The following is a 27,484-nucleotide window of genomic DNA, read 5'->3' on the forward strand; positions in this document are numbered from 1 at the left end:
GATCCAAAAAAGTAGGGCCTCAATCAGCCTAGGGGACCAACCCTGCAGTGGTCATTTGAATTGAGGGCCAAGGGGATGAATAATACATCAATGGTCCACATTCAATTGGAAATAGTTCAAAGGTCGGTGGCAAGGGTTTCCTCGATTTTTGGGCCATGATCCATCCAGGTGAGATGCAACGGGACAATGGATAGTTAAAAGATAGTGGTGTGGCCCATTTATTTCACGGGACTAATAATCCGAGAGCCCCGCACGGGAGATGGTAATTACAGCTCAATGGCTTGCCTAACCCATTCATACTTAGGGCTGAAAGTCAGGCAAGTTCAACTAGATTGACCCATGACCAACCTGACATTGGGTTAGGCCCAGGCGAGCTTGGGTTATACATACACTAACCTGCAAAAATTTGGGTCCGGCTCAGATTAAAGTCTCGGGTTGTCCAACTTAACACGAACCCATCCATGTCTAAGTTACTTGTATGTATTGAAGGCACAAGAAATTCCAATACAGTCAGGTCTCCCCGGTCAACATTATTTCCGATGACTCGAGCTAATGAAATACGCTGGATTTCCTGTTGGGGACAATCCAGATTGTAGGAGTCGCATTGATCAGAGCATCCCACCGGTTCAAGCCAGTGAATTGTGGGCCAGTCGCAGTTCGGCTCACTCTCTGAACAGATCCAATCCACAACCTGGCCCACGTTTTTTGAGATCTGGTGAGCCACACATCCAATCTCCTTTTCATTCACCAGGATCATATAATGGGGGCCACTTTACATCGACCATGCAGTCAAAATCCCCCTTCCAATATTAAGGCCGGCAATTACAGTCAAGAAGAGGGGAGTGGAATAGGTGTTACCTTACCGTGGGGCTCACCTTAATAATGTGTTATATATCCACTCCGTCCAATCGTTTTTACAGTCCATTTTAGGATTCTGTGCCAAAAATTAAGTATTTACAAATATCAGGTGGACCACATCACAGGAAACAGTGGTCATTGAACACCCACCAATAAAAACTTCATAGGGCCCACAGTAATGCCCGCTATAATGTTTATTTTCCATCCAATCCATTGATAATGTCAATAAGAACTGGATGAAGGGACATTATAAAGGTAAAATTTATCTAAAACGGCCCACAAAAATAAAAAACTTTTAATGATCACTCACCACTGTTTCCGTTGGTATGATCAACCTGAGATTTGGATCCACTTAATGTTTTGGATCATGTCCTAAAATTATCTGATAAAACGTATGGACGGCGTGGATGTACGAAAAAAATTATCAAGGTAGGCCCCACACGGTAAGGGTAATATCTAATCATGTCCCCAAGAAAAGAAACGCAGAAAGGGTCCACACCCAACTCAGAAACGGCCTATCTCGTAGCTTTTCGCAAAGGTACTCCATCCATCGTTCGCACCATCAGACCAGTGGTCTGGATCATCGGGCTATGGTTCCCACCTGTACTTGCAAACTTAAAACTCGAGTATGCAGTGCATATCCTCCGGTCGAGGATCATATAAGAATCCCCCGCGTTGAAAATGCAGGTATTACCTCTGGTCTTCTTTGCTTCGTCTGTCGTCGCTCTGCTTATCGTGCGCACCCCCAAAACGAAGAGGAGGGTTTGTGCGCTCTATCTTCAATGGCTATTAGGGTTTTCTTCTTCGCATTTATCCTCCTTGCCTCTCCCTTTCTCCAAGGTATATGGCATATTCCATTTCCAATCTCTTCTTCTCTTCCTTGTGTCTCGCTTCTAGATCTATAAAGCTGCCTTCTTTGTGCAGAAATTCCTCGTGATCTGATTCTCTTTCCCTCGGATCGGGTGTTTTCTTTTTTCCTTTTCGAGGAATTCTGCATACTGCTCGTTTGCTTGGTCTGTCGCTTGAAAAAGAAATCAGATCTGTCCTATTTTTGATTTGTTGCAAGTTATGTTTTGATCCAATCACGATGGGTTTTCAAGCGCATGCTCAATTTCTCGGTTTCATGAAGTTTTGTGTGTTGCTGTGGGATTATATGCCATGCAAATACCTACTGCACGCTTGTCATGCATGGTGGGGCTCAGCCCCAAAATCTCATCGTGCTGGCGATCCCGGCTGTCTGTTCAGTTTCCGTCTAGTGGGTGGTCAAAAACAGTAGCAGTCATTGGTTTTGATTCAGACTGGAAGTTTAGGTGTTGGGTTTTGTGTGGCCTCTTCAGACAATGATGCTTGTAGGTCATGATGATGAGCTGAATTTTAGTTACATTTTTTGCTTGTGTGAATGGATTTATTTTATGTCTGTCGAATGCATTTTTTGGATTCGGTAGATGTTGCACGTGTAAGCTTGGTTGGCCTATCACATGCCGAAAACCCATTGTTGGATTCCAATGATAGATTAGTGCAAGCTTGAGATGCATGTACAGATGGAGACAAACCTTGAGTCCTGATCGATGTGGTGTTTTAAGATGAAGTCTTTTTTAGATGGGCACCACTCGCTCTTTACATGGGCGAGTCATGGCAACCTATGCTTATTGACGGTGATGCTTGTACAGATGGAGACTGTTGATATACGAGTGATGTGACTAATCTTGAGGAGGTTTGGGACCTCAGTCGAGATATCCAAATCACTTTCGCATATTCCAGCAGAGATGCAAGTGACACAGCTGATGCTTTTGCTAAGCAAGGAGCCATGAGACAAGATTTAATGATGTTTGATCACGTACATGGTTAGGTGCCCGTGGGGTGCATTGTATCTCGTGTCTAGAGTGTTTTGTGTCGGAGTCCATATGCTGTCGCAGATTCATGCTATTGCATCGTTTGGCAGAATCTGCTCCTCGTTGTACTCTATTTTCTTTCTCTAGATAAAGCTTGATTATCTTTCCAAAAAATAAAATAAAAATCTTTATGATGAAAAACTACCATAAAAATCCAATCATCCATTGCCACTGAGGCATGTCATAGTTTCATGCTCTTGCATGTGCAAAATGTAAGTAATTAGCTGCAGATTTCACAAATCTGAGGCATTAGATGTTTGTGACTTACTGTCCTCCCCAGAGGGAAAAAAATAACATGAAATCCAGGGAATGGCAAAAATAAAATATTTATTTGTCATATTTTATTATAGATCAGATTGAGGTAAGTAGGATTGTCCTAAATCTGCCTCATGTGATCTATTACTCAGAATCCAATATTCATCTATTGAATGTAGTAACTCTACTCCAATATTGAATCTAAAATTTCTTGTACAAACAGTGCATCAAATCATCCTTCTAGAATATTTAATGTTTAGTACGTATATACTTTTTGACAATGGTTTCTGATATCCATTGACAGCCACTCGATATGGATCCAATGGATAAGCTTCACAAATGTATGATCATGAATTGCTCTTCTTTTTACCAATCCTCAAAAACTTGGCCTTTACTTGGCCATTGTGCCAACGTCATTGTAACCTGGTTGATGAGTTCTAGGAGATAAGCTTAATGTGTTATCTGCCGTTTGAAAGAAAAAAAAGGGACCACGCCTCATCCTTGATATGCTTTACGGCCCAACAACTCCTTTATATTTAGAGTCCAGTTGAATCTCCTCCTATTTAAGAAATTCATCCTTAGCACCCCTTGTGGTCAAAGAAGACACCACGGAACCATTCATTTTCTTTTCATTTCCCGAATATATCCTCTGTGTCTCCTTTTCCTCTTTCCCAACGACATGTGCATAAAAGATTCCAGCGTATTTACGTAAGCAAGCACACCCACACATGCACATACTCATGTATAATGCTGAATCTGGAGTAGAACGAAGAAGAGGATGATAAAAAAGCCCTCACAGGGGCTGTGCTCCTCACCTATCCGGGGGGTTCATGTCTGGGTTCTCATTGGATAACTTTCTATTTCAGTCAGGATTGCTTGCAGATCCTTTCCAACTGGTATGGTCTAACCTTTGATGCTGTTGGGATGGATACAGAAGTATAAAATGAGATGGGAATATGTAGAACTGATGGAGAGATATGAAACAGTTTGGTGATCTAGATCATTCAATTGGCTTGGTTGATCATCCATATGTGAAGAGGTGGGGTGCTAGTGTAGAACATTTTACTCCACATTCAAGTAGTGCAAGTAAGTGGGTGCATAGAATGGATCTTGAGGGGCAACTGTTGATGGAGTTTGTAGAGAAGGTCACAAGTTCTGGTAAAGCATGGTTTTGGGTAGCTGGATGTAGAACTTCATGATTGATTTTCAGTTTTGTGATTCACTAAGCGGGCTTTGTAAAGCTGACCCTGAATAGCTGGGACAAGGCTATGATGATGCCCTTGGTGATAATTCATGATACTATATATATATATTTTTTTAGGGTTTATTTCATGCTTTTAGGGATTATCTTTGTAGACTGTTTGGGGGCTTTTGAAGCCACTTGATACTTGCGAGTAGTTTAGTCAGAATTGAATGGCATTAGCGAATTTTGGGCAGTTCGGGTATTTGCTGCTATTATTAGAATTGGGGGTGAGGGAATATATAACAAGTTGCTATGTGGGTTATTAGATCATCTTACTTTTTATTATTTTTTATGGTTGTTGCTCTCTTTGTTTGATGCTTTGTGTTGGATTTTGTCCTCTTTGGCAAGTAACTTGATTTTTGTTTTATTGCATCATTCAAGTATCTGGGATTCTGGGTGCCCTAGTATAGTAGTATGTGATATACACTTAATGTCTAACTTGAAGTGTTGGACTGGTTATGAAATCCACTTTGAAGTGTTCGAGTAATAAGTAATAACATAGGTGACTTTAGCACTGTGAGAAACAGTGGTCTTTTTATTCAGCCATTATATTTCTATACATGCTAATTTTAGTCTTTGAGTGGCCACGACATGTGGCTTGCTGGTAGTTTTTTTAACACAAGTGGCTCTTTTGTTTGTTTGGATGAATCATTTATATTTGATTTGTGAACATATTACTTAAATGACTTTTGACAGGAAGGTAGGTCAATATGTTTCCATTGTTTATTTTTCACTGTAGGTTTTGGGCATCTTACTAAAGCACATTGCATTCTTAGAATTCTCTGTACTTCTCTGTAGTTCCTAAACAGTTTTCTCTGCCGAATTTTTTCAGTCACAAATTACTGAGAAAAGTATAATTCATTGACTAATTCTTGAATTTTACTGGATAGTTGTTAGATGTCAATCGGACATCGATGCAGAAGCAGCTGCTGAAGTTGTTGAAGAAGGTGGGCTTGGGATTGTTGGTGATGATATCCAAGATTTTGGTGATGTATCTTCTTCTCCAGCCCCTGGAGTAGATACAGTTTGTGTCTTTCCGAAAAATGCTGCACGTGGTAAGTGTCGTCTTTATAAACGAAGCCAACTTATTTGTTTTGTTTGATCTTCCGAATCCTATATGTAGAGTTTAACAAACTCTGTGAACGCAGTGGTGCCAGCTGGGGAAGAGACTGAACTACTAGTTGGAGTGAATAATGAAGGTTATATTTGCTACCATTAGTTGAACTTGTGATATCATGTTGTGGATCCTTTTTTTTTTTTTTAATATTATAAATTAGTAAACCTCCTAATGTTTTGTGGATCCTTTTTTATTAAATTATAAATTAGTTAACCTCCTAATGTTGGCATTATTTTTGCTCAGGTTATTGCTTTTTCATTGTTCATATCTTAATCTTGGACAGCACATGTAACCATGTTCGCATGTATATGCACCGTGGCTGTTCATTACATCTGCAATAAGTGTTTTAAATAGTGAATAAAGTGTAGTGTAACATTCACCCCTTTGAAACGTGAGGCGTAAGCTACATAGTGTGTAGTGTAAGCTACTCGCTGCTTCTAGATTTTTAATCAAGGTTGCTTGTTTGCACCAATTTCATGATATTTTGCACCAAATTAGACTGCTTTTAATAATGAAATGCAAACAAAAGTGATAGGACAGGGCAATGATTAAGTATAAAAGTAGAGAAAGAGCAACAAAACTGATTTAATATTGTTACTCATATTATTTTACTAAAAGCATTAAAAAGGTTAACCACTTTTTATTATTAAAAATAGAAAAATATAACAAATTGAAAACATTAAGGGCCTGTTTGGTTGGATGTATTTCATGGGAATTGTAGTGTATTTTACACTTTTTAAGCATTAATTACATACTACAGCAGTTTGTGATGGAAGGGATGCTGTATGACATTGACAGCAACAACTTTCAGGTATGAAAAACGAGATGGACTCCATGGGGCCCACCATGATGTATATGTTTTTATCTACGCCGTCCATTCATTTGGCCAGATCATTCTAGGTTATGCCTCCAAAAATGAGACAGATCCAAAGCTCAAGTGGACCATGCTATGGGAAGAACATTTAAACCGTTAGCGTTCAATCTCCACTATTTTTATATAGTGTGGTCCACTTGATCTTTGAATCTGCTTCATTTTTGGGCCCATGCCCTAAAATGATTTGTACTAATGAATGGATGAAATGGATATAACACATATATCATGTTGGGGCCCACCAAGCTTCGGCTTCGAATTATCATGAAATTTGATCCGGGGCAACTCCTCTTCCCTTTCAAACGCATGTGGTGTTGTTTGATGTATGCATTTAATGCTGATTTGAAATAAATTACATGTAATTACATCCCAACCAAACACGCCCTAATTGATTTTAATATTGTAGTGAAAAATAACTGTACTGTGAGCTACGTAGCATGTAACGTAGTCTATGTAGCGTGCAATGTATGCGAATTATTAGGTAGTGTAGGATACATCCGATTTAAGCTATTTTCATTAGCTACGTAGCGGAAGCTACAAGCTACATAGCGTAAGGTATTTAAAACACAGGATGTATCTATTCCTTATCTTAGTGCTCATGTCTTTACACCAGACATCATTCACCAATCATGGCTTCCCTCACTGGTTGCGGATTATTAGGTAGTGTAGGCTACATGCAATTTAAGCTTTTTTCATTAGCTACGTAGTGGAAGCTACAAGCTACATAGCGTAAGGTATTTAAAACACAGGATGTATCTAGTACTTATCTTGGTGCTTGTGTCTTTACACCAGACACCATTCACCAATCATGGCTTCCCTCACCGGTTGTCTTGGAATTATCAAATATTTGATCTTTTCTAACTGTCTATAACTCAGCAGAGGCTAGGAAATAGAGAGAAGTGTATGAACGAGATATCTTGTCTACTGTTTTATAGTTTGTACCCATGCATGCATGCATGGTGTTTTAGAATCTGAAGGTTTTAAAATTAGGTGGACAAAAAACAAGAGAAAATGGAAATTGTGTGTGTGTGTGCGCGCGTGCGCGTGCGAGAGAGAGAGAGAGAGAGAGAGAGAGAGAGAGAGAGAGATTTATGGGATAGCTATAGACCATGCATGCTTTGTGGTACAAAATATTGGATAATTATTGGACAACATGTTCCTAGGATGAGTAGCTAAATTGAGGACGTTGAGGTGGACGAGTGGCAAGACGGTTAGAATTAGAAATGAATACGTTTTCAGGAAATTTGTAGAGAGAGAGAGAGAGAGAGAGAGAGAGAGAGAGAGAGAGAGAGAGAGAGAGAGAGAGATTTATGGGATAGCTATAGACCATGCATGCTTTGTGGTACAATAGGCAATAAGATTAGGGAGACTTAGATGGTTTGGCCACGTGCAAAGGAGACCAAGAACTGCACCTATTAAGAGTGCGTTGGTTCAAGTTGAAGGCTCTAAAAGGACTAGGCGAATGCCTAAAAGGACAATGGGCGGAGGTAGGAAGAAAACATTTGATGACCTATGGTTTAACCGAGGATACAATCATTGATAGAGTGGTGGAACAAGATTTGTGAGGCCAACCCCATTTAGTTGGGAAGAGGTTTAGATGACACCCACACACATGCACTCAATATAGCTTTGCTCAGCCCACACACGTGTACATGTTAGCTAATGGACACGCTGCTGCCTATGCTAGCATGGCACATTGGTGCAATATAAGATTAATCGCCGCATGCCAATTGAACTGAAGTGGAGATTTATGGGATAGCTATACACTGTGCAAAATATTGGATAATTGCTAGACAACATGTTCCTAGGATGAGTAGCTAATTTGAGGATGTTGAGATGGACAAGTGGCAAGATGGTGAAGGGTAGAATTAGAAATGAACAGGGTAGAATTAGAAATGAATACGTTTTCAGGAATTTGGTAGTAGTACCAATAGGCAATGAGATTAGGGAGAATAGTCTTAGATGGTTTGGCCATGTGCGAAGGAGACCAAGAACTGCACCTATTAAGTGTGCGTTGGTTCAAATTGAAGGCTCTAAAAGGATTAGGCGAATGCCCAGAAGGACAATGGGTGGAGGTAGGAAGAAAACATTTGATGACCTATGGTGTAACTGAGGATATACAATCATTGATAGAGTGGTGGAACAACATTTGTGTAGTCAACTCCATTTGGTTGGGATGAGGTTTAGATGACACACACTGACACACATACACTCAATATACCTTTGTTAACTGTTAAGCCCACATACGTGTACAAGTTAGCTAATGGACATGCTGCTGCATATGCTAGCATGGCACATTGGTGCAATATTAGAGGCATCCATCAGAATGATAGGACTATTGTAGATTCTAATCGCAAGAATTAGGTCAGTCCACTAGTCAGGTGGTCCACAATTGATCAAACAAATGTACTATTGTGAAAAAATCGGCTAAACTTTTTAATCCTATCCATTTATTTCTCACACCTATTGAGTGGAACACATTTATCTTTAGGCAGTAGCATTTGCACGCCAAGGTCCATGTGATGGATGGCTTGGATATTTCACCCACTTGCCACGCTAGCATATGGTGGCATATGCGTTAGCCGACTTGTACATGCGTGTGGGCTTAACAACACTATATGAGCGTGTGTGCATGTGTGAAATTCTCTAGTGTAAATGTTTCTACCACAATTGTGGTGCAAACAACCTACTTGGCCCCTGTAATGATGTGTTGATGGCATCTATGTCTATCATCAAGCACGCCCTTCCATGTTTACTCATAGGCTCAAAATGAGGCCAATTTATGACTTTGGAGGGTGACACCATAATGAACGCTTGAGAGAGGATGCCCACCCTTGATTCTGGTAGAGGGCCCATCGTGCTCTGTATTTGCCTTCCAATCCATTGATATGCATCATCTACCCCATAGATGATAACACACCACAAAGTCAGGCCATTTTGAAATTTGGATGGGGCCCAATGCAAATTAATTGTGGGTGTTGCCCCCCCCCCCCCCCCCAAAAAAAAAAAAAAAATAAAATATTATTTTTGTTATGGCCCACTTGAGTAATGGATTGGCCTATTTTTTTGGCCCCACAACATGGGAGAGCATGTATGATGGTCGTAATGGATCTCATCAACCCACCATAGTGGGGCCCCACAGATGTCGTTTGCACCACAATTGGTAAACAAGTTTGTACTATATATTTGTAAGTTCGGAAAACACACACAAAGGGGTACTGTCACCATTAGTGGTGGTATTGGGCTATTTTGGGGCCCACATCATGTGTGCATCAAATCCTCTTCGTCCATTGGGGTTGCCATTTGATGTTAAGCCATGGGGTCAAAATGTTCTAATAATGTGGGGTTCACAATGGTGTTTGTGTCATGTCATCCAAGTCATTCATTGGACATGTCATACACCCTACTAAGATGAAGCGACAAAAAAAATCAAGCCATTCCAAAATTTAGTTGGGCCACACAACGTGAAGTTGGAGCTTTTAGTCTTGATTTGAGATTGTTTGCTATGGTGTGGCCCACCTCAGTCTGGGATATGCCTGATTTTTGGTGTCCTTTCATCTTGGTGGGGTGTGTCTAATGAATGGCTTGGATGACATAGACACCATGGTGAGCCCTGCAAACCACTAGAGAGATTTTGTGGGTTGGGTGTCCCCTTAGGTGCGGCCCACCTATCTTTCCGTTAGAGCTGAATTTTGACCCCATGGCGTAACATCAAAGGGAAACCTCAATGGATGGAGCGGATTTGATGTACACATGTTGCGGGCCCTGCAATAGTCAGGTGGGCCGCACCATGCGAAGTTAGAGGTTTTAGGCTTGATTTGACGTAGTTTCCTATGGTGTGGCCCACTTGAGTCAGGGATTGGCCTGGTTTTTGGGCTCTATGTTGAACAAGAGGGGCTAACACGAAGGACAATGCAGGTCAGGCACACACATCACGTGGGCCCCATGATAACACAGTACTACCAGGAGTTGTGGTAGAACTGGTACACACGAGTGCACCTCTGTGTGTATGTGTGGGTGGGCGTGTGCGTTTGAGGTGGTATCAGTTGTATATTTTTCACAAGCTTGTGATGCAAAAAGAATTCATCCATATGGAAAATTTATGGTTTAATCTCTTGTACATGACACACACAGATCAGATCCATGCCATCATGTGGGTCCCACAATAGCCCTGGTACTGGTACCATATGAGTGCACCCCTTTCTATGCAAGTGCGTGCGTGCGTTTGAGGTGGTATCAATTTAAGTTTCATAAGCTTGTGATGCAAAGAAATTTCACATACTGAAATGTTTTGGTTTAATCTCTTGTACATGTAAGGCTTGAAAAGATATGTTGCCTGTGTTTTTAATTTTTTGGAACAAATTTTGATGCCTGTGTTCTAGCAGTTGATAATAGAAACTCATTTATCTGGTCCGTCTTTCTGACTTTCTCAGCTGTATACTTATGCAATGGTTAAGTATGTATATCCTTTTAGTTATCAGCCTCTTGTATGACACCAAATACCATGTTGTAGTCATCACGTCACAATGCCACTGACCGTATCTACAATTTGCATTCATGTCCTAGGTTCATAGGGTATTTTGATACCGATGGTCAGCTGATGATTCACCGTTTTTGATTTTTTGAAATTCGTTTTTGTAGTTCATCCTTTTGTTCAACACTTGCAAGGCCCTCATTGTTTACGGCTGCAAATACAGTTTATATTGGCATTGTTTACAATTCCTGTGTTCGTTGGTTCACTACTTGATGGAGTTTTGTTGTTTGGATGTGATTTACAGGCGAGTCAGCTTTGAATGTCGTTGCAATAAGGGCCAGCATTCATCTTCCTTTTGATCATCATCTACTCGTCCAAAATCTTACCGTGCAGGTGAGCCTGGAGGCACTTCCTTCTAGATGCCCACTGTTTGACTATTATTTTCCATGTGTAATGTACTTACTATTTTTTATTCTCCCTTTCTATTCCTCACTTCTGGTCTGATGTGTTCACTTTAAGTATTTCTCTGTTGTGATTTCAGGAGTTCACTAATTCACAAGTACTAGTTTCTGCCCAGGCAACTTTCCCATACATCTTTGTTGTTAACAAGTACTTGCAGGTAAATATCCTTTACTATGATTACCTGGTAATGCTTGTAATTAGTACCCAAGTCTCATTTCTTGTGTAGGAACCTCCTACCGAGCTTCCTGTTTCCACTTCCTGTCATGCTTCTTGCAACTATGAGCTTCAATCAACATAAATATTGCATTACGTTCTAATAGATAAAAGACATTGAGAGTGTGTCCTGTGGTTTCCCTGGCAATTTAATTCTCTTATTTATTTATTTATTTTCTTTTGTTGCAGCCTGGATCGTTTGATCTTGTGGGTACTATCTTTTATGAGGTGGACCAGCAACTACACCAGAGTGTTTTCTATAATGGCACTATTGAAGTTGTCGAGGCTGGTGGTTTTCTCAGCGTCGAGTCGGTTTTCCTTGTTACTCTTGGAGTTGCCCTTATTGTTCTTCTTGGTTTGTGGATAAATGGTCAAATACAGCAGCTCTCCAAGGTTAGTAAATAATGCTGTTTGGTGTGTGTGTGTATGCGTGTGCATGTTATGCTACGTGCGTGTGCACGTATGTAAATTATGATGGTGACGGGCGCGTGTGTCAGTACTATGTATCGCAAAAATACTTGGGTTGCCTTCTCCAAAGGTACCCCTCCCTTGAATGGGATCGGGAGCTGGCTGAGGTGCCCTCAGAGGCTGCCTTAAATGGCTCTCCTCTGACTTGCCCTAATGCCCTAACCATTTCAAAGGCTTGGGTTGTCTTAAATGGCAAAAGGTAAACTGGAGGAGGTCAGACGCAGGCGAAGGTGGTGACTCCGGCCTGGCAGGGGGGTGGGGGTGAGCTCACACAAGATGCCTTACACTGTCAGGGTCTAGGTGGTAAACACTTAGGTAAAATATTGTTCGCGGCTTCTCCAAAAAATGCCCTTTTCTTAGAACCATATAACATACTACCCCCCCCCCCCCCCCCCCCCCAAAAGTGATTCATTAGGTGGGACCCAAGATGGTCATATGTTGGGTAAACAAATCTGGCTGCTCAACGTGGTTCTGGTTTTATGTTTCCACCTCTTCTTTCTCACATGCGTGACGTGAGATTTACTAGTGCATGCACGTGAGTGTGTGTGTCAATTAGATATAGTACAAACATACAAATTATGTTAGTATATTCTACATGATGGTTTTTTTTTAAAAATATCTGGGCTTTAGCTAATGAGAAGTGCTACACAATTATGTATGTTACATGATGAGAGATTTTTATGAGATCCATGCTTTAGCTAATGAGAACTATAAGGTGATTTGCATCACATGTGCCGACATGTAACATGTGAGAGATCTGGGGCATTCATCAGGTGGAGGCATTACTAGCAAGCCCTTATTCAAAAGTTACACCAGTTGCTCATTAACTAACCTGCATGAGAAAATGGACAGTGAGTAAAAAGAAAACATATGGTCTATATTCCAATGTAAACATGTAACCTATTTGGTAAGTGGACCACTGGATCTTGAGTTTTGGGGGAGAGAATGTTCACAGTGGTCCCTGCCAACTGTGTGGCTCAGATCTGACGTACACGTGCATGCAACCTTGTACGTTGTGTATTGCCTCTCCTCTCCTACAGATTATGATAGCATTTCTCTTAGCTAGCAGTTAGAACATTTTGCTATGATGTTTCTCCCCTAGCAATATTAACCATTCTGGTGTCCATGTTGGGGGATATCACAAGAGGTATTACTGCTTCCCTAGCTTCAGCAAAAGTAGTTTGCTGACATGTAGGATTCTGCACGTGAGGGTCATGTTTTGGCATTCCAGACAATTGATCCAGTCCAGACAGTGGAGATGGTGGATGCCCCAAAAAATGTCTCAGATTGGAGATTCTAGTCCTTGATCTTTTGCCTATTTTCCATTGAATGTGGACCATTTCCCTCTTTTTTCTTATCCATCTATAATTCTATTTGTATGCCAATGATCAAAGGGTTCGAACCTTTCATTTCGTGGAGAATTCCCTATTATGGTGGGGCCCATTAGATCAATGGTCTGGAGCACCCAAACATGCACCACATGTACAGAATCCTGCGTCTCAGCGAATCATGCATTTTCAATCTTTTTCCTTTTTTAATGAACTGAGGGATGCTTTTATTGATATAAAAAAAAATCAGTTTCATAGAATCTTAGGCGGATTAATTCTTCTTTTGAATCTAGTTCGTCTCTATTGCAAGCATTATTATTTGTACATGTTTTTGGTCATTTGCTTGGGGCCTGTTTGGCGGACGCCTAAAGATGAGTTCATCTCATTTTAGCTTGCCATAATTATGTATTAGAGATCACGATTGTTGGTTATCATGATTATTTTTAATCCTTTCCATAAGGAAATATAAATACATAATTATGATTAACTAATATGAGATGAACTCATTTTTATGTTCTACCAAACAGGCCCTCAAAAACCTTCCAATCTGGGAGTTCTTTTGGGGTATTTGCTTCTATGGTGGGGCTCATTAAATATACGGTCTGGATCACCAAACCATGCCCCACATGCATGGAATCCTACTAAGAAAATTCTGTATTTTTGATGTTTTTTAATTAATTAATTTATTTTTATGAATTGAATGTTGCTTTTATTTATCAAAAATCAGTTTTCTAGACATGTTCGACTGATTAAAGACCTGGTTGGGTGCCACTTGAAAATGAGTTCATCCTAGTTTAGTTAATCATAATTATATATTTGAGGTTATGATTGTTGGTTATCAAGATTATATATATATATATATATATATATATATATATAGGGAAAAGGTACTATGCGGTTGAGCTCATGGGAACTTCCCATGAGGTCGAGCTGTGTGGGCCCCACCGTGATGCTTGTCGAACATCTACCCCATGAGTCAGATGCACCATTCCATGGTGGGCCTAGGTTTCCAAAATCAAGTCAATCCGTGACTTGTGTGGGCCACACCACATACAGAAGTTAAAACTTGTTCACTCCCCAAGTATAGGGTTGTGATGTAGTAATAAACTCGGAAAGACCGAGGTCGAATCCACAGGGACTGAAACTTGTACGTTTCTGAAACTAGGTAGAAATAGAACTAGCCTAAGATGCAATCTAAATCAAATATAAATTATGAATAATGGTGAGAGATTAATGTAAAACTTTAAGGAATTCAGAGGAAAGGGAACTAGGGATTCAGAGGATCCACTTGTAGAGATTAGGGAGATCTACGGTCGATTCATGAACTCAATCTTCATCCAGTTGGAAGATACACCTGAAAATCAATTCTGAACTTCATTTAATCTAGTTTTCAAGTGATCAAACCGGTGTAAATTAGAATGGATTCCATCACAAAACCATGCCCATGAGACAAAGCAAACAACAGAATTAAACCAATTCACAGCCAATCTGAGTGATGTATGAATGTCAGGAAGAGTTCCGTCATCCAACCATGCCTAGGAGACGATGGTGAACAACAGGGCTTCCTAACCGCAAAGTCAGAATAATGAAAAGGAAAAACTCAAGCCATTGCAGATCTACTGTAATATCAGTCACAATAAACCATTAAAAACTAAAGCATTCCTTAAAATCAAACCAATCAATAATAAGTTCAACATGAATCAAAACCGTAAAGTCTTCCCATCATGCCACAAGCTTCACCTCTTAGCCCTAGCTAAGAGGTTTAGCCTGCCATGATGCAGCTAACTCTTAAAAAAAGAAAACTAAAAATAAAAGAAACCAAACTTTAACTTCTCTCTTGTGCAGGCACCTCCCCCAAAACTTCGATCCCTCTCCACGTATCTCTCTTTCTTCTTTATAGCAATCGAGCGTCAAATCCATGCATTTAGCACCTTTTTTCAGTCCATGCTCGTAAATACACCTTGCATCACAAACACGATTAAACTGGTGCATTAAATAGTATCATGTCCATAAATTCAGGTAACAATTGGGGTCTAGTATGCAATATTTGACCCTCAACACAACCCCCAACCAGCATCTTGCTAGTCCCGAGCAAGGTATGCGAAAGATAAATTGAGAATTACAGGACAATTTTTATAACTCAAGTGATTTATGAAAAAAACAATTCAGATACTAGAATTCTAAGATTCATGAATGCTGGCATTACTTTCTCTCCTAGACTTAAGCACACGGTAACTTCATAATTAAGTTCAAAATATTAGTCCATCAATTAGAACAATTCTAAACATTGAATTCCATGGATGCATAGTCTAATCTCGAATTATCAACATTAAAATTCACTTCTCTATTTAAGGATATCCTTGGTAACCAATAAGAGAATTCACGATAACCAGAACTTGCCTCACACATTATCTTTTTATTCTTTTAATTTTTGACTTTTACATTAGAAGTAACGCCAAGAAGAGGGATCAAATCCTTACCTATAGGGAGCAAACCTAAAGTAAAGACTGTACACCCAACTCTTTTTCAAATATCATCCATGGGGAATCGAATCCTCACCTATAGGGAGCAAACCTATGGTGAAGACTGTTCGCCCAATCCATTCAATTTTCCAAGTTGGTTCCTTTCATGTTTATTGATTACCAAGTTAATCCTTCAATATCGAACTGAAGCCTTAATATGCACGCGAGATGTGTCCTGCGAATTCATGTCTCAATCAATGTTTACAAATTCTAGTAATGGATTAACAATTCAAACTTAGCTGTGAAATTTAATAGATAACTGAATCCAAGAGTCATAAAGTACCAACATTACGCATCTTGAAATTCTAAGTGCCCTAGATGGCCGTCAAAATCACTTTGAATTCATTAGAAAGCCTGAAAAATTAAAAATTTTCACAACTTTTGCTCAAGACCAAGAAACACTGATTAGGAAACCTAATCTCCCACCCCCAACCAAAAATCTACATTGTCCTCAATGTAAAAGAAATAAACATGCAATGCACATGGGACAAAATAAGTAAATGAGAAGTGATAGGAAGATAATACCTGAAAGAATCAAGAGGCTTTCCATAGCTATTTACGTAAAAGAGGGTCAGTACAAGAGAGAAACCAACAAAAGTAAAGACAAAATCCTACCTATACCACTTTCGCAGGTGCTCTCGATTGCATTTAGCATATGCAACAAGCCTTTAAACCCCTAGGTTGCCCCTAGTGGACGAGTTGTAGTCTCGTGAGGGTTTGCAGTAATGTTACCCACAAACATTGAACTAACTAATGATAAAAACGAAATGAAATGAAGAGCTGGGTTGCCTCTCAGGAGCGCTAAGTTTACCGTCTTCAGCCAGACAAATAAAGCAACTACCCTAGTCCTAAGAAAGCAAGGAAAAACTACTGAGTCAAGCCGCAAGGTTCCTCTTTCGGCCAGTATCTTGATAAGTTTCTCAGTAAGTTCCTCAACAGGATCATCCAAAAGCCCTTTTTGCAATAGGCTTGGACGCCTTGGAGCATGACCTTCCATAGAAACTTATGTACCTCATAAGAAATTTTTCGTTGAAGTGCTTGAGATATCCATAGTATATACGATTCACCCGTCTGAAGAAGTTTCAACGTTAGTATCCCATAATGAATCAGAAACTACAGGAGATAAAGTTTAAAAAACTTCACAAGAAGTAATGTAGTCTCAACACATTCCAAGTTTAGATTTCGGTTCAATTTTCAGCTCCTCCTCCCTTAATGGTAAACATTCGGGATCCGTGGAAGAAGGGGCTTCAGAGTAAGGTTCTCTGTCAGTGATGACTACCGAGATGTTGTCTTGCAAGGCATTCACTATGTCTCTTATCATGGGATCATTTGAATCTGCAAAGTGTGCCAAACAATCATTAAAAGAGTTGGGACATTCAGCTGAGGGTGACTCATTTTCCACATTAAAACTTGTGATGATCTGCCCAAGGAATCCATTGTCTTTAAAGGTAAACGGAAGTGTGCTCTCTTGCTCCAGCCCTACACAGATAGATTGAAAATCAATAGGGGAAGCATCGATGTGATCACTTTGTTCATTGAAACTACTCAATCGAGGTGTTGAATTGTCAAATGTGTACAGCTCAGATGGTGGCCTCAACTTAGTGGTTTCAATTTCCAAGGTCGTAGCGAGCAACTCGTCCTTCTCCCGAATCATATCATCATTTAATTCAGAGGAGTGGTCCAAACATGTTTCACAAGAGTTAGAAGGGTCGATTGTAAGGGGCTCATCCTCTACCTTAAAATCAGACATGTCAGGTGAGGGGAGTGGCTCATTATGACCGACCACTTCATGTACATCTTGATCATTGACCTGGACCAAACTTGAGATTGATTCTAGGGGACTTTGGGCTGTATATTCATGATCATAATCCCAATAACCATCATTGTCTAATTCCATGCAGTACACACTTGGGATGGGGTCGCTCTCCTCACATTCTACACCTAAGTTCGGTTGAGGTTTGAAAAAACTAACCTCTACGTCATCATTGAGATCCTGTGTGTCATGTGAGGAAAGTGTGTCATCATCACTGTATTTGAAAGATACCCACGCATCTTGACCATTCCTTTGAACAGTCATCGAGATCACCTCATCGGAAAATTGAACCATATACTCATTGATAGAATTCAACTCCTCATTTGTAATTCCAGAGTTCTTCCAAAGCGAGTTAAGATCACTTTTCTCGCATTGTATTTCTGGAATGAATTGTGGTTGAGATAACCGAGCCTCCTCTATCTTATCAAGGCGCGAATTAAGCGCTTCCAATGATTTTCTCATTTCCGTGAGATAGGCCAGGCTACGCTGAGCTAAATCCTCTTGGATTGTTTCTGGTTTGATATCAATGGTAGGGTATCCAAGAGGGTAATCATTATAACATATAGTTGGTTCATCTTCCAAATTTTGATGTTTCCCCTGGTAATAGTCATACTGATCATACATGGGAGAATATGATGGTTGATAATAATCCTCGTTTCCATAATTACGATCATATACGGCCCTATTAACAGATGGAACATAACGTTTTAGTCGGTTCTCAATGTCTGTTCTTGATGGAGAAAAATCTTGAGGTATACGTTGAATTCCACAACCCTCAGGCATTCCCCAATATCTCTTATCCATCTCGGCATATGCACATGCCTACAATTCCATGGTAGAACCCTAACTCTGAGTCTAATCCTAGAAGAAAGAAAAATCCTACAACAATACATAAAGTAAGAGGAGAAGTTAGAAGGATGTTACCAGACTAGAGATTCTTATAGTAAGATCCTGCAAAAGAAAACAACAGAAATTAGTTTCTAAATCTAAAAATTCTAAAGTAATGTTAGTTTTTTAAACAAAAAGTCTACAAGTAGAAATTTCTAAAAATAAATTAGGAAACAAAGTTAGATTCTAAAAGAGTTAGAATTAGAAAGTTAATTTCTAAGAAGGAAAGTTCCAGAATTAGAAAATTTCTAAAAATAAAGGAAGGATGAGTTAGTCTCTAAAAATTAGAAAGAATCTCTAAAAGAAAGAAAATAACTAACCTTGTTTCTAAAAACAAAAGAGGGAAGTTTCTAAAAATAAACTATTTTCTAAAAATAGAAAAAGTAGAGGAATTAGAAAGGGATTACCAATTTAAAAGTTTATGTCAGGATCCTATAAGATAGGAAAACATGTTAGTTTCTAAAAATAAAATAAACAAAAAAAACTTTAACCTAAAGTTAGTAAAATCCTAATTTTAACCTAATTCTAAAACTAATTAATTTCAGAAAAAACGTAACCATCAGTCCCCGGCAACGGCGCCAAAAACTTGTTCACTCCCCAAGTATAGGGTTGTGATGTAGTAATAAACTCGGAAAGACCGAGGTCGAATCCACAGGGACTGAAACTTGTACGTTTCTGAAACTAGGTAGAAATAGAACTAGCCTAAGATGCAATCTAAATCAAATATAAATTATGAATAATGGTGAGAGATTAATGTAAAATTTTAAGGAATTCAGAGGAAAGGGAACTAGGGATTCAGAGGATCCACTTGTAGAGATCAGGGAGATTTACGGTCGATTCATGAACTCAACTGGGCTTCGAGTCCCATCTTCATCCAGTTGGAAGATATAACCTGAAAATCAATTCTAGTTTTCCAGAGATCAGACGGGTGTAAATTAGAATGGATTCCATCACAAAACCATGCCCATGAGACAAAGCAAACAACAGAATTAAACCAATTCACAGCCAATCTGAGTGATGTATGAATGTCAGGAAGAGTTCCGTCATCCAACCATGCCCAGGAGACGATGGTGAACAACAGGGCTTCCTAACCGCATAATCAGAATAATGAAAAGGAAAAACTCAAGCCATTGCAGATCTACTGTAATATCAGTCACAGTAAACCATTAAAAACTAAAGCATTCCTTAAAATCAAACCAATCAATAATAAGTTCAACATGAATCAAAACCGTAAAGTCTTCCCATCATGCCACAAGCTTCACCTCTTAGCCCTAGCTAAGAGGTTTAGCCTGCCATGATGCAGCTAACTCTTAAAAAAAAGAAAAATAAAAATAAAAGAAACCAAACTTTAACTTCTCTCTTGTGCAGGCACCTCCCCCAAAACTTCGATACCTCTCCACGTATCTCTCTTTCTTCTTTATAGCAATCTAGAGCGTCAAATCCATGCATTTAGCACCCTTTTTCAGTTCATGCTCGTAAATACACCTTGCATCACAAACACGATTAAACCGGTGCATTAAATAGTATCATGTCCATAAATTCAGGTAATAATTGGGTCTGATATGCAATATTTGACCCTCAACAGACGTGATACTTCCAACGAAAATTCATAATCATTTGTTGGGCCCACCGAGATGTGGTTTGCAAATCCAGCCCATCCATTATGTGTGTCCCACTTGGATGAAGGTTAAGACCAAGTTTCAGACGCATCCAAATTTCAGGTGGGCCCCACCAAGTGCTTTTATATGTTATAGGCATGTCTTCACATGCTTTTAGATGGTATGGCCCACCTGAGTTCCGTATACGGCTGATTTTTGGGATATCCCATAATTTAAAGGGGACCCATCAAATGCACGGTGTTGATGGTCGACAAGCATCACGGTGGGGCCCACACAGCTCGACCTCATGGGAAGTTCCCATGAGCACGACCGCATAGTACATTTTCCCATATATATATATATATGAATGATCAGATAAAACGTGACGAACTCATTTTCAAGTCGCACCAAAACAGCCCCAATTCTTTTTATTCTAGTTTGGCTATAAACATGCTGAGTAATATGATTTTAACATGTTTTTTGGTCATTGCTTAGAAAACAAAGAGGGCACCGAAGGTGGAAGTTGGGACTGGGACTACAGATGCTTCAGTGGACGAATGGTTGCAAGTAAGTTATGGGTTGCCAACATCTCACATTTTTATCTCCTACCGATATATATATATATATATATATATATATATATATATATATATATATATATATATATATATATATATATATATATATATATATATATATATTTGTCATTACTTCTTTTGGGCATTTCTTGGATGTGGGGAACACACAATGTTTGATTGAGCTATTTGCTTGGTCCAACAAACTCTACATGTGATGCACACCTTCTGGTGATGCAAACCATGCATTGGGGGAGGAGCAGTCATGGGTGGGAGGTGTGTCAAAGATATCACCCATCAAATGATTCTGTCTGTCCGATTGGGTCCACTTTATGTTTGCTAGGTTAAACACAGTTCCGTTCCTTCCCATTGAGCATTATATAATATACCTCTTCTGAAGAAAGCACGTGCTTCTGCTGCCACTAGTGTCAATAAGAACGTGTATAGCTTTTGGGCTGCTAATGTGATGATATTTTGCTCATGTGCTGGTCAGGGGACGGCGTATGCTCAATCGCTGTCTTCAAACAAGTCAAAGAAGAAGAAGTAGGCCCCTTCGCTTGTGCTTCTGTCCTAGGGATGGATGGTTTGCAAAGTGGGTGCGGCCCCTCGCGGCCCCCCATTCGGCTTAAGCATCCAAAGATGAGGTTTGTGCTTTTGGATTTTGTAGTATTTTGCATTATGCAACGAGGTTTTCTTTTTTGCATAGCGACATTAATCATAGGGAGTTAGATTCAGATACTAACAAACAGAAATGTCCAAAAAATATTTTGAATTTTTCTTTCTTCAACGCCTTGCGCATTTGATCACCATTGGTTTTGAGGCCCCCTTTTAGGAAAGGGGGCATATATGCATCATGCCTTGTTTAAACAGTGCGTATTTGCATCTTGGAATAAGCTTTTGTTTGGAATGTGTTGAGACTCTGATCCACATTGAAGGAATGGAGGCAGCGGAATTCAGCACTGCAGCCATTCCATTGGATGCAACAAATATAGTAAATTTCCAAACGCATAAAGTTAACTGGATGCATGCTTTTGAGATGATTTTTTTTTGTGAAAGGGAGTTTAAAGTAAGCTGCAGGCCACCGTTTTATTTGTTTGGATACTGCACTGCACGACCATGGGCTTTCCCCAAGAAATTTGAATTTACCATCCAACCCCTTCCAACAGTTACACGCCACCATGAAGATCAGGTGAACATGAAGTCAGATTATCAAATCAGACCACACCATAAAAGCAATAGTACACCCAAAAAATCTCCAAATTCATGTACCCCACCAGATGATTGGGTCAACTTGAAGATTCTGTTGTCTGATGATCATGTTGTGGTGCAGCTGTTGGACGGGTTGAGACACACACATACACATAGGGGCCCACCATGCTCCTAGTCAACCTTTTGGAATAAAAAGAGCAGGTTGTATACAGCATTTTGCACCCCAAGCATTGTTTGGTAAGATCAGGATTTTAATGCAACGTTACAGTAAAAATCTCCATCCTATTTTTTTTTTTTAATAGCCGTGCCTGAACCTAGCATGCATGGATCTAGACCTTTCATCTTTTGGACCATAATGTAGATGTTTTGCCCCCCCCAAATTCATAGTTGTTGGGTGATCCCAGCCACCAATTGGATTCCTGAGGATTTCAACGATAGGCTTACCGTCGGCATTTCTGATGTATCTGCATATCCACTGTAGAGTACAATGGATGAACATCCTGCACCTCATACGTGTGCAGACATTGAGTTATTCATATAGCTGATAGGATACTTTCTGATGCTTATAAGGGCCCCCTTTTACATGCCCGTGGCCCAAAATGAGGCAGTAAATTCATTTGGCAAGCCACATGTACACTGAATATAGGCTGCTGTTCCTTCATCTATGTCACTGCTAACCGTCTATTTTTCTCGTGCACATATGGTCCATTTGATCAGCGTTATGGATCTCCCAACTCCCTGTGGTATATTTTTGTTGGGGGGTGTATCTGATGAATGGCGTGGATGTTGCATACCTTTGCCGTGATTTCTTTCTATTCTTTCAATCCATTAGAATCGCCTCTGCAGTCCTCTTGAAAGTCACCAGTGCTGTAGCAATTGCAGCGTATTGTATTGGTTAAGTGGCACACGTTTTAGCTTAGCAAGTGTCCTGGCTTGTAGATGAGGCCGATTAAGTTATCAGGTTGTTGTACTAAGTGGATAATCACGGTAACGGCCTATATTCAATGTAAATGTGTGGTCCACCTGGTTTTAGGGACGCTGTATGTTTAACATTGAGCCCCACGTGCTGAAATGCCCGGATGTTGCACGTGTGACTTCTATCTCGGCAAGAATTCCTTCGAGTATTGATGTCTTTACCCAGCCAAGTTTTACCATGGGCTTCGCCATAAGAGGGTTACAGTTAAATGTCTGTTAGTCCTTTCCTTTATGACGAGTGTTATACGTCTGATTTTTGCCCCTTCACATTTTCACGGTGCACCGCACTGGATGGACGGCTGGGATCTTGCAAATGTGCAAATTTGGTAAGTATGCCTCCGAATAAAGACATCAGAGCTTACCAAAGCTAGTACTCTTCCGGCACGTGTACCATTCAACAACCAGATCGGTCATTTGATGGGGCCAATGTCAGGCAAGTTTGCCAATCCTAACCATTCAACTGAAGAGGCAAAGCATTCAACCGAAGAGTGTGCGTGTGTAAAAAAAGAAAAACCCATTCAACTGAAGAGGCAAGGCATTTTTGTGCCCGCCACGTTCCCTTTGTACAAGGAGCGTACATGGATGAGATCGTTACCGTCAATTTTGCATTTTAAACTAGGAATTTGCCATAGTTGAAAAAATACGAATCCTTTGAAGATCCTATCCTTGGTGTCATGTAAAGGATACGCTAGAAGAATTTATTGCAATGTTAGGGCATTTATTGTAATGAGATTATTTCTATGGCTTTTAAGGTGTAATTTGGCACTCCTGAAAATCCAGGGTTTTTTGTGATTGGGAATTAAAATTCTTGATGTATAAACTGGGTGTTGTTTAGTACAGATGAGATCTGTGATTATTAATTCCAACTAGATTTCAAATCCAGGGTTTTAGCTCCCTTTTCAAACCTAGAAAGAAAGTTGGTTGTAAAATTCAGGATTTTCAATCCTCTCCAAGTATAAAAACTACCACTTTTTTCTCTTTTTTAGGTATTAGTTAAACATTTTTACTTACCTTTGCTTTATGATAATATGATGATGAGATCTTATGAAATTTAAGCCTATGCAATCACCATGTGGACTACATTATACAAAAAAAATGATAATTATCTAAAACAAATATAAAATTTTATTTCACTAAAGAAATTGGTGGCCTTACTTTTATTAGCACTTAGATGCTTTTGGACCAATGTTATCTTATAATAGGCTCAGTATAATAATTTTCTTATATGTTGTGTATGTGTCACACACACACACACACACACACACACACACACACACACACACACACATATATATATATATATATATATATATATATATATATATATATATCATGTTAAAATATTTGAGGAATTTAAACAAAATTGTTTGAGGAATCTCCAAAGTCAGCTTGCCAAACTAATTTTTTGAATTTCGGGATTTGGAAATGTAGGATACCAAACACCGTGCCAAAGCCTAGGATTTGTGAGGGTGTGGATTTGGTTAATCTAAGGATTCCGTGAATCCCAACAGAAAAACAAACATACATACATGAATTTCACAAATCCTTGCTCCAAATCCCTTACCCCAAACAACTTATTAGGTCGTTTAAGAGGTATTAGATTATGATGTTATTTATTTATTTATTTATTTTTATTACACACACACACCAATTAGATCACCGAGTTTGCTACAATGCATCCCAATAAATTGGAATCTTTTTATGTCTGTAGTATGGCTATTGGATATGAGGTTATGCAGTTGCAATTCTAAACTATTTATACAACGGAGCCTACTTATGGATGGGCCATGCTTGAGAAAATTTTAAAATTGAAAGATTCTATCACAAAATAAAGATTGAAAAAAGAAGCATGCGTCCAATGAAAATGTGAAAAAAGGTTTGACATATTCAAATGTAAAAGCTCTTTTGTCAGTACTCTCGGAGTAGTTTAGTAGTGTGAATTCGGTGGTAATCGATGACAATGGATGTAAATCTCTCTCTCTCTCTCTCTCTCTCACACACACACACACACACATATGTTGCGTTTTACAGCTTGTAGTGGTAAATGGATTGATTTACCGATTTTGAAATTATTAAGAGGGGTAAATCTAATGTTGATTACCATATATTTTTTATGATGATGTCAATCAGCTTCTGCACGGTAGTTTCACTTCAAAAATTAGTAGACTCTAAAATTGCATATGTTGTAGGATACCATGGTTACACACGAAAGCTTGTTGGAACTATAAAACGAAGGCTATGTCCCAAAGGGGGTGATTAGGACCAAATAAATTATTTTTTTCAATTAAAATACAATTGCTTAACTTAAACTAAATTTTTAATTAAACTAAGTAAGAAAAATTGACATTAAGACTTCCAAGTCAATAGTGGGTTTAGTTACATATACTACAAATCATATTACAATAAAACAACTAGTTTATAAACATGATAATGTACATGTGTGTGGGGGATGTGTTAACTATCAACTCGTAGCATTAATCTAATCATGTACACATATAAATTACTAATCAATTACATAAGTATAATTAAATAAGTGCTCAAATGACAATCCTAAACATAAGCATATATGTAGTTCAATTTCTTTACTCCACTTTTGACGGGCACACTTAACATTTACAAGCATATACTCTCGCCAGAGGCGCACATAAGGACTTGCTCACGTATTCACCCGTGTCAGTGGCATATGTAAGGACTTACCGCGTATACACTTGTGTTGATGGCATACAAAAGGACTTACATACGTACTTACCTGTGTCAGTGGCGATACAGTCCTATAGAAGAACTTACGTGAGTTTGGGTTACAAACTCTACAACTCTATACTCAATCTTAAACAAAGAAGGAATCTTACAATTTGACAACTTACTTGTCAGATTGAGCTCCTTTTGTAGCGTCTTCTTCGGTTGCTTGATCGATGCTCTCTTGTACTTCAATCAACTTTCTTTTTACTCTCATGATCGTTGATGCCAATGCTTTGCTAATGCTTCAGCTTTAAGATCAAATACATTTCATATGATGCTCCTTTGAGGTGACCAAGGTGATGAGAAGTTGGGTGAATCTCTTACAACTAATGAAAAATTGAAATTCTAGGGGATTAATGTAGAATGATATTCTAGAGACTATAAACATAATATCTAATCTTTATAAAGGCGAGAGTTTATCCACATCTTTGAATAGGGCATGAAATGCTTATTAGAGTGAATGACCACAAGAATATTGGCATAAAACTCTTCGTGTAACATCTTGAAATTTTTGTGACTGAGTACATACTCGTGCCCAAGAAAACTGGGTGTTAATAATGTAAAGATTTGGATGCTTCAAAATATTACCTTGATTTTCTTTCCATTTAGATTACATCCAGTTACATTCATGATAATAAAATCAACTGTATTTATTATTCCATTAGATTAAAAGAATTCAACAAATTATCAAATGCGATCTCAATAGGAGCTTATTACATTATCAAAGTTTGTAGTGGAAATAATTAAAACTAAACATAAAACTCTCTCTTTATTTATTCAGAATAATCTTTTGTAGGGGGGTTGTCATCCGTGCCTTCAATCTGCACATCATATGCATCATTTATACGGTTGGAGATGATCAATGCCCTACTCATAATGATGATTATCCTTTAAGATTAACAATAATTCAAGAGATTCATAAGAGTAATATAAGGGTTCTGATACGTCTCATACTCCACCACTACGAGAGGTGTCAGCATGCGTAACCAATCTACATAAATGCATACTTAACAAAGTGTGTGCGACTTATCATACGTGGTAATAATCAAAATATAGAATATAATTTACAGAAAACCCGATTAGCCCCGTATTCTTACACTACAGAGATTCGTCAGCATGTCCAACACTACCGTGGATTTACGTGAACATCTCGAGGTGGCACAACACATGAGTCAAATGAATTATGTGACAAGATTTGTTCATTGAGTAACTATTTGTGACATCCAATCCCATAAGTGATGTAACAAGCATTGCGAATTACTTACATAGATTTGTACACTACTATCGAAACCCATGGAATTACGCGTTGATCAAGACGGTTTCTACCTAGAGTGCATTACGTCCATGATAAAATAATTAAATCACTAGTTGTGAAACCTTTAACACATCACTCGCACCAAAAGAAAAATAAATTGAATTATGAGAGTTTTGAAATTTCAAGACACATGTCCAAGTCATGAAGGGAGGTAGCACAAGACTAACATAATAAAAGAGAAGAGTAGCAATAAGCTAACTCAATAAAAGAGAAGAGTAGCGATAGACTAACTCGATAAAAGAGGAGAGTAGCAATGACTAACTCAATAAAAGAGAAGAGTAGCAATGAATAACTTAATAAAATTGATAAATGGCAAGGGCAAGGCTTGTATCTATCACACCACATAAACTCATAAAGATCATACATAATTAAAATCATATCTTAACCATAATTCTTAAATGATAAATAATTGATAATGGTAAATCAATCAATTGCATGGAGGATTCACAGTATTATGTAAGCATGTAAAAATAAGATAAATCATATCAACTCAAATTAATGTAAGCTTAAAGGAATCTCTCACATTAGCCTTAGATCTAAATCCTATGTAAATATCCATGTAGGAAAGCTTTTACATAAAAAGCTTTCACATGAATTATGACATCGCTTAAGCAAGAGGGAGACACCATAACTGATGTATCAGTTACATTTAAGCTCGTTGGTCTCTCC

At 38.9% G+C, this 27,484-nt stretch overlaps 1 protein-coding gene across 1 annotated transcript; it reads left to right on the forward strand.

Annotated features, from left to right (window-relative positions):
- The first annotated feature begins 1,537 nt into the window (after positions 1 to 1,537).
- Positions 1,538 to 21,364, forward strand: LOC131243484 (translocon-associated protein subunit alpha). Its single transcript, XM_058242866.1, has 8 exons — positions 1,538 to 1,698; positions 5,139 to 5,303; positions 5,397 to 5,447; positions 11,015 to 11,103; positions 11,252 to 11,329; positions 11,575 to 11,778; positions 20,498 to 20,569; positions 21,071 to 21,364. The coding sequence occupies exons 1-8, from the start codon at positions 1,641 to 1,643 to the stop codon at positions 21,122 to 21,124; spliced, it is 771 nt and encodes a 256-aa protein (XP_058098849.1). The 5' UTR covers positions 1,538 to 1,640; the 3' UTR covers positions 21,125 to 21,364.
- The last annotated feature ends 6,120 nt before the right edge of the window (positions 21,365 to 27,484 follow it).

The sequence above is a fragment of the Magnolia sinica genome, chromosome 4, assembly GCF_029962835.1.
Source record: "Magnolia sinica isolate HGM2019 chromosome 4, MsV1, whole genome shotgun sequence".
Classification (NCBI taxonomy): Eukaryota; Viridiplantae; Streptophyta; class Magnoliopsida; order Magnoliales; family Magnoliaceae; genus Magnolia; species Magnolia sinica.

Bases quoted from the DNA above. Each gene is read 5' to 3' on its own strand.
- LOC131243484 (XM_058242866.1), top strand. From the start codon at position 1,641: ATGGCTATTAGGGTTTTCTTCTTCGCATTTATCCTCCTTGCCTCTCCC. The intron at 5,448-11,014 runs GTTATATTTGCT...TGTGATTTACAG, and splicing joins AGTTGGAGTGAATAATGAAG to GCGAGTCAGCTTTGAATGTC. The intron at 11,779-20,497 runs GTTAGTAAATAA...GTCATTGCTTAG, and splicing joins AAATACAGCAGCTCTCCAAG to AAAACAAAGAGGGCACCGAA.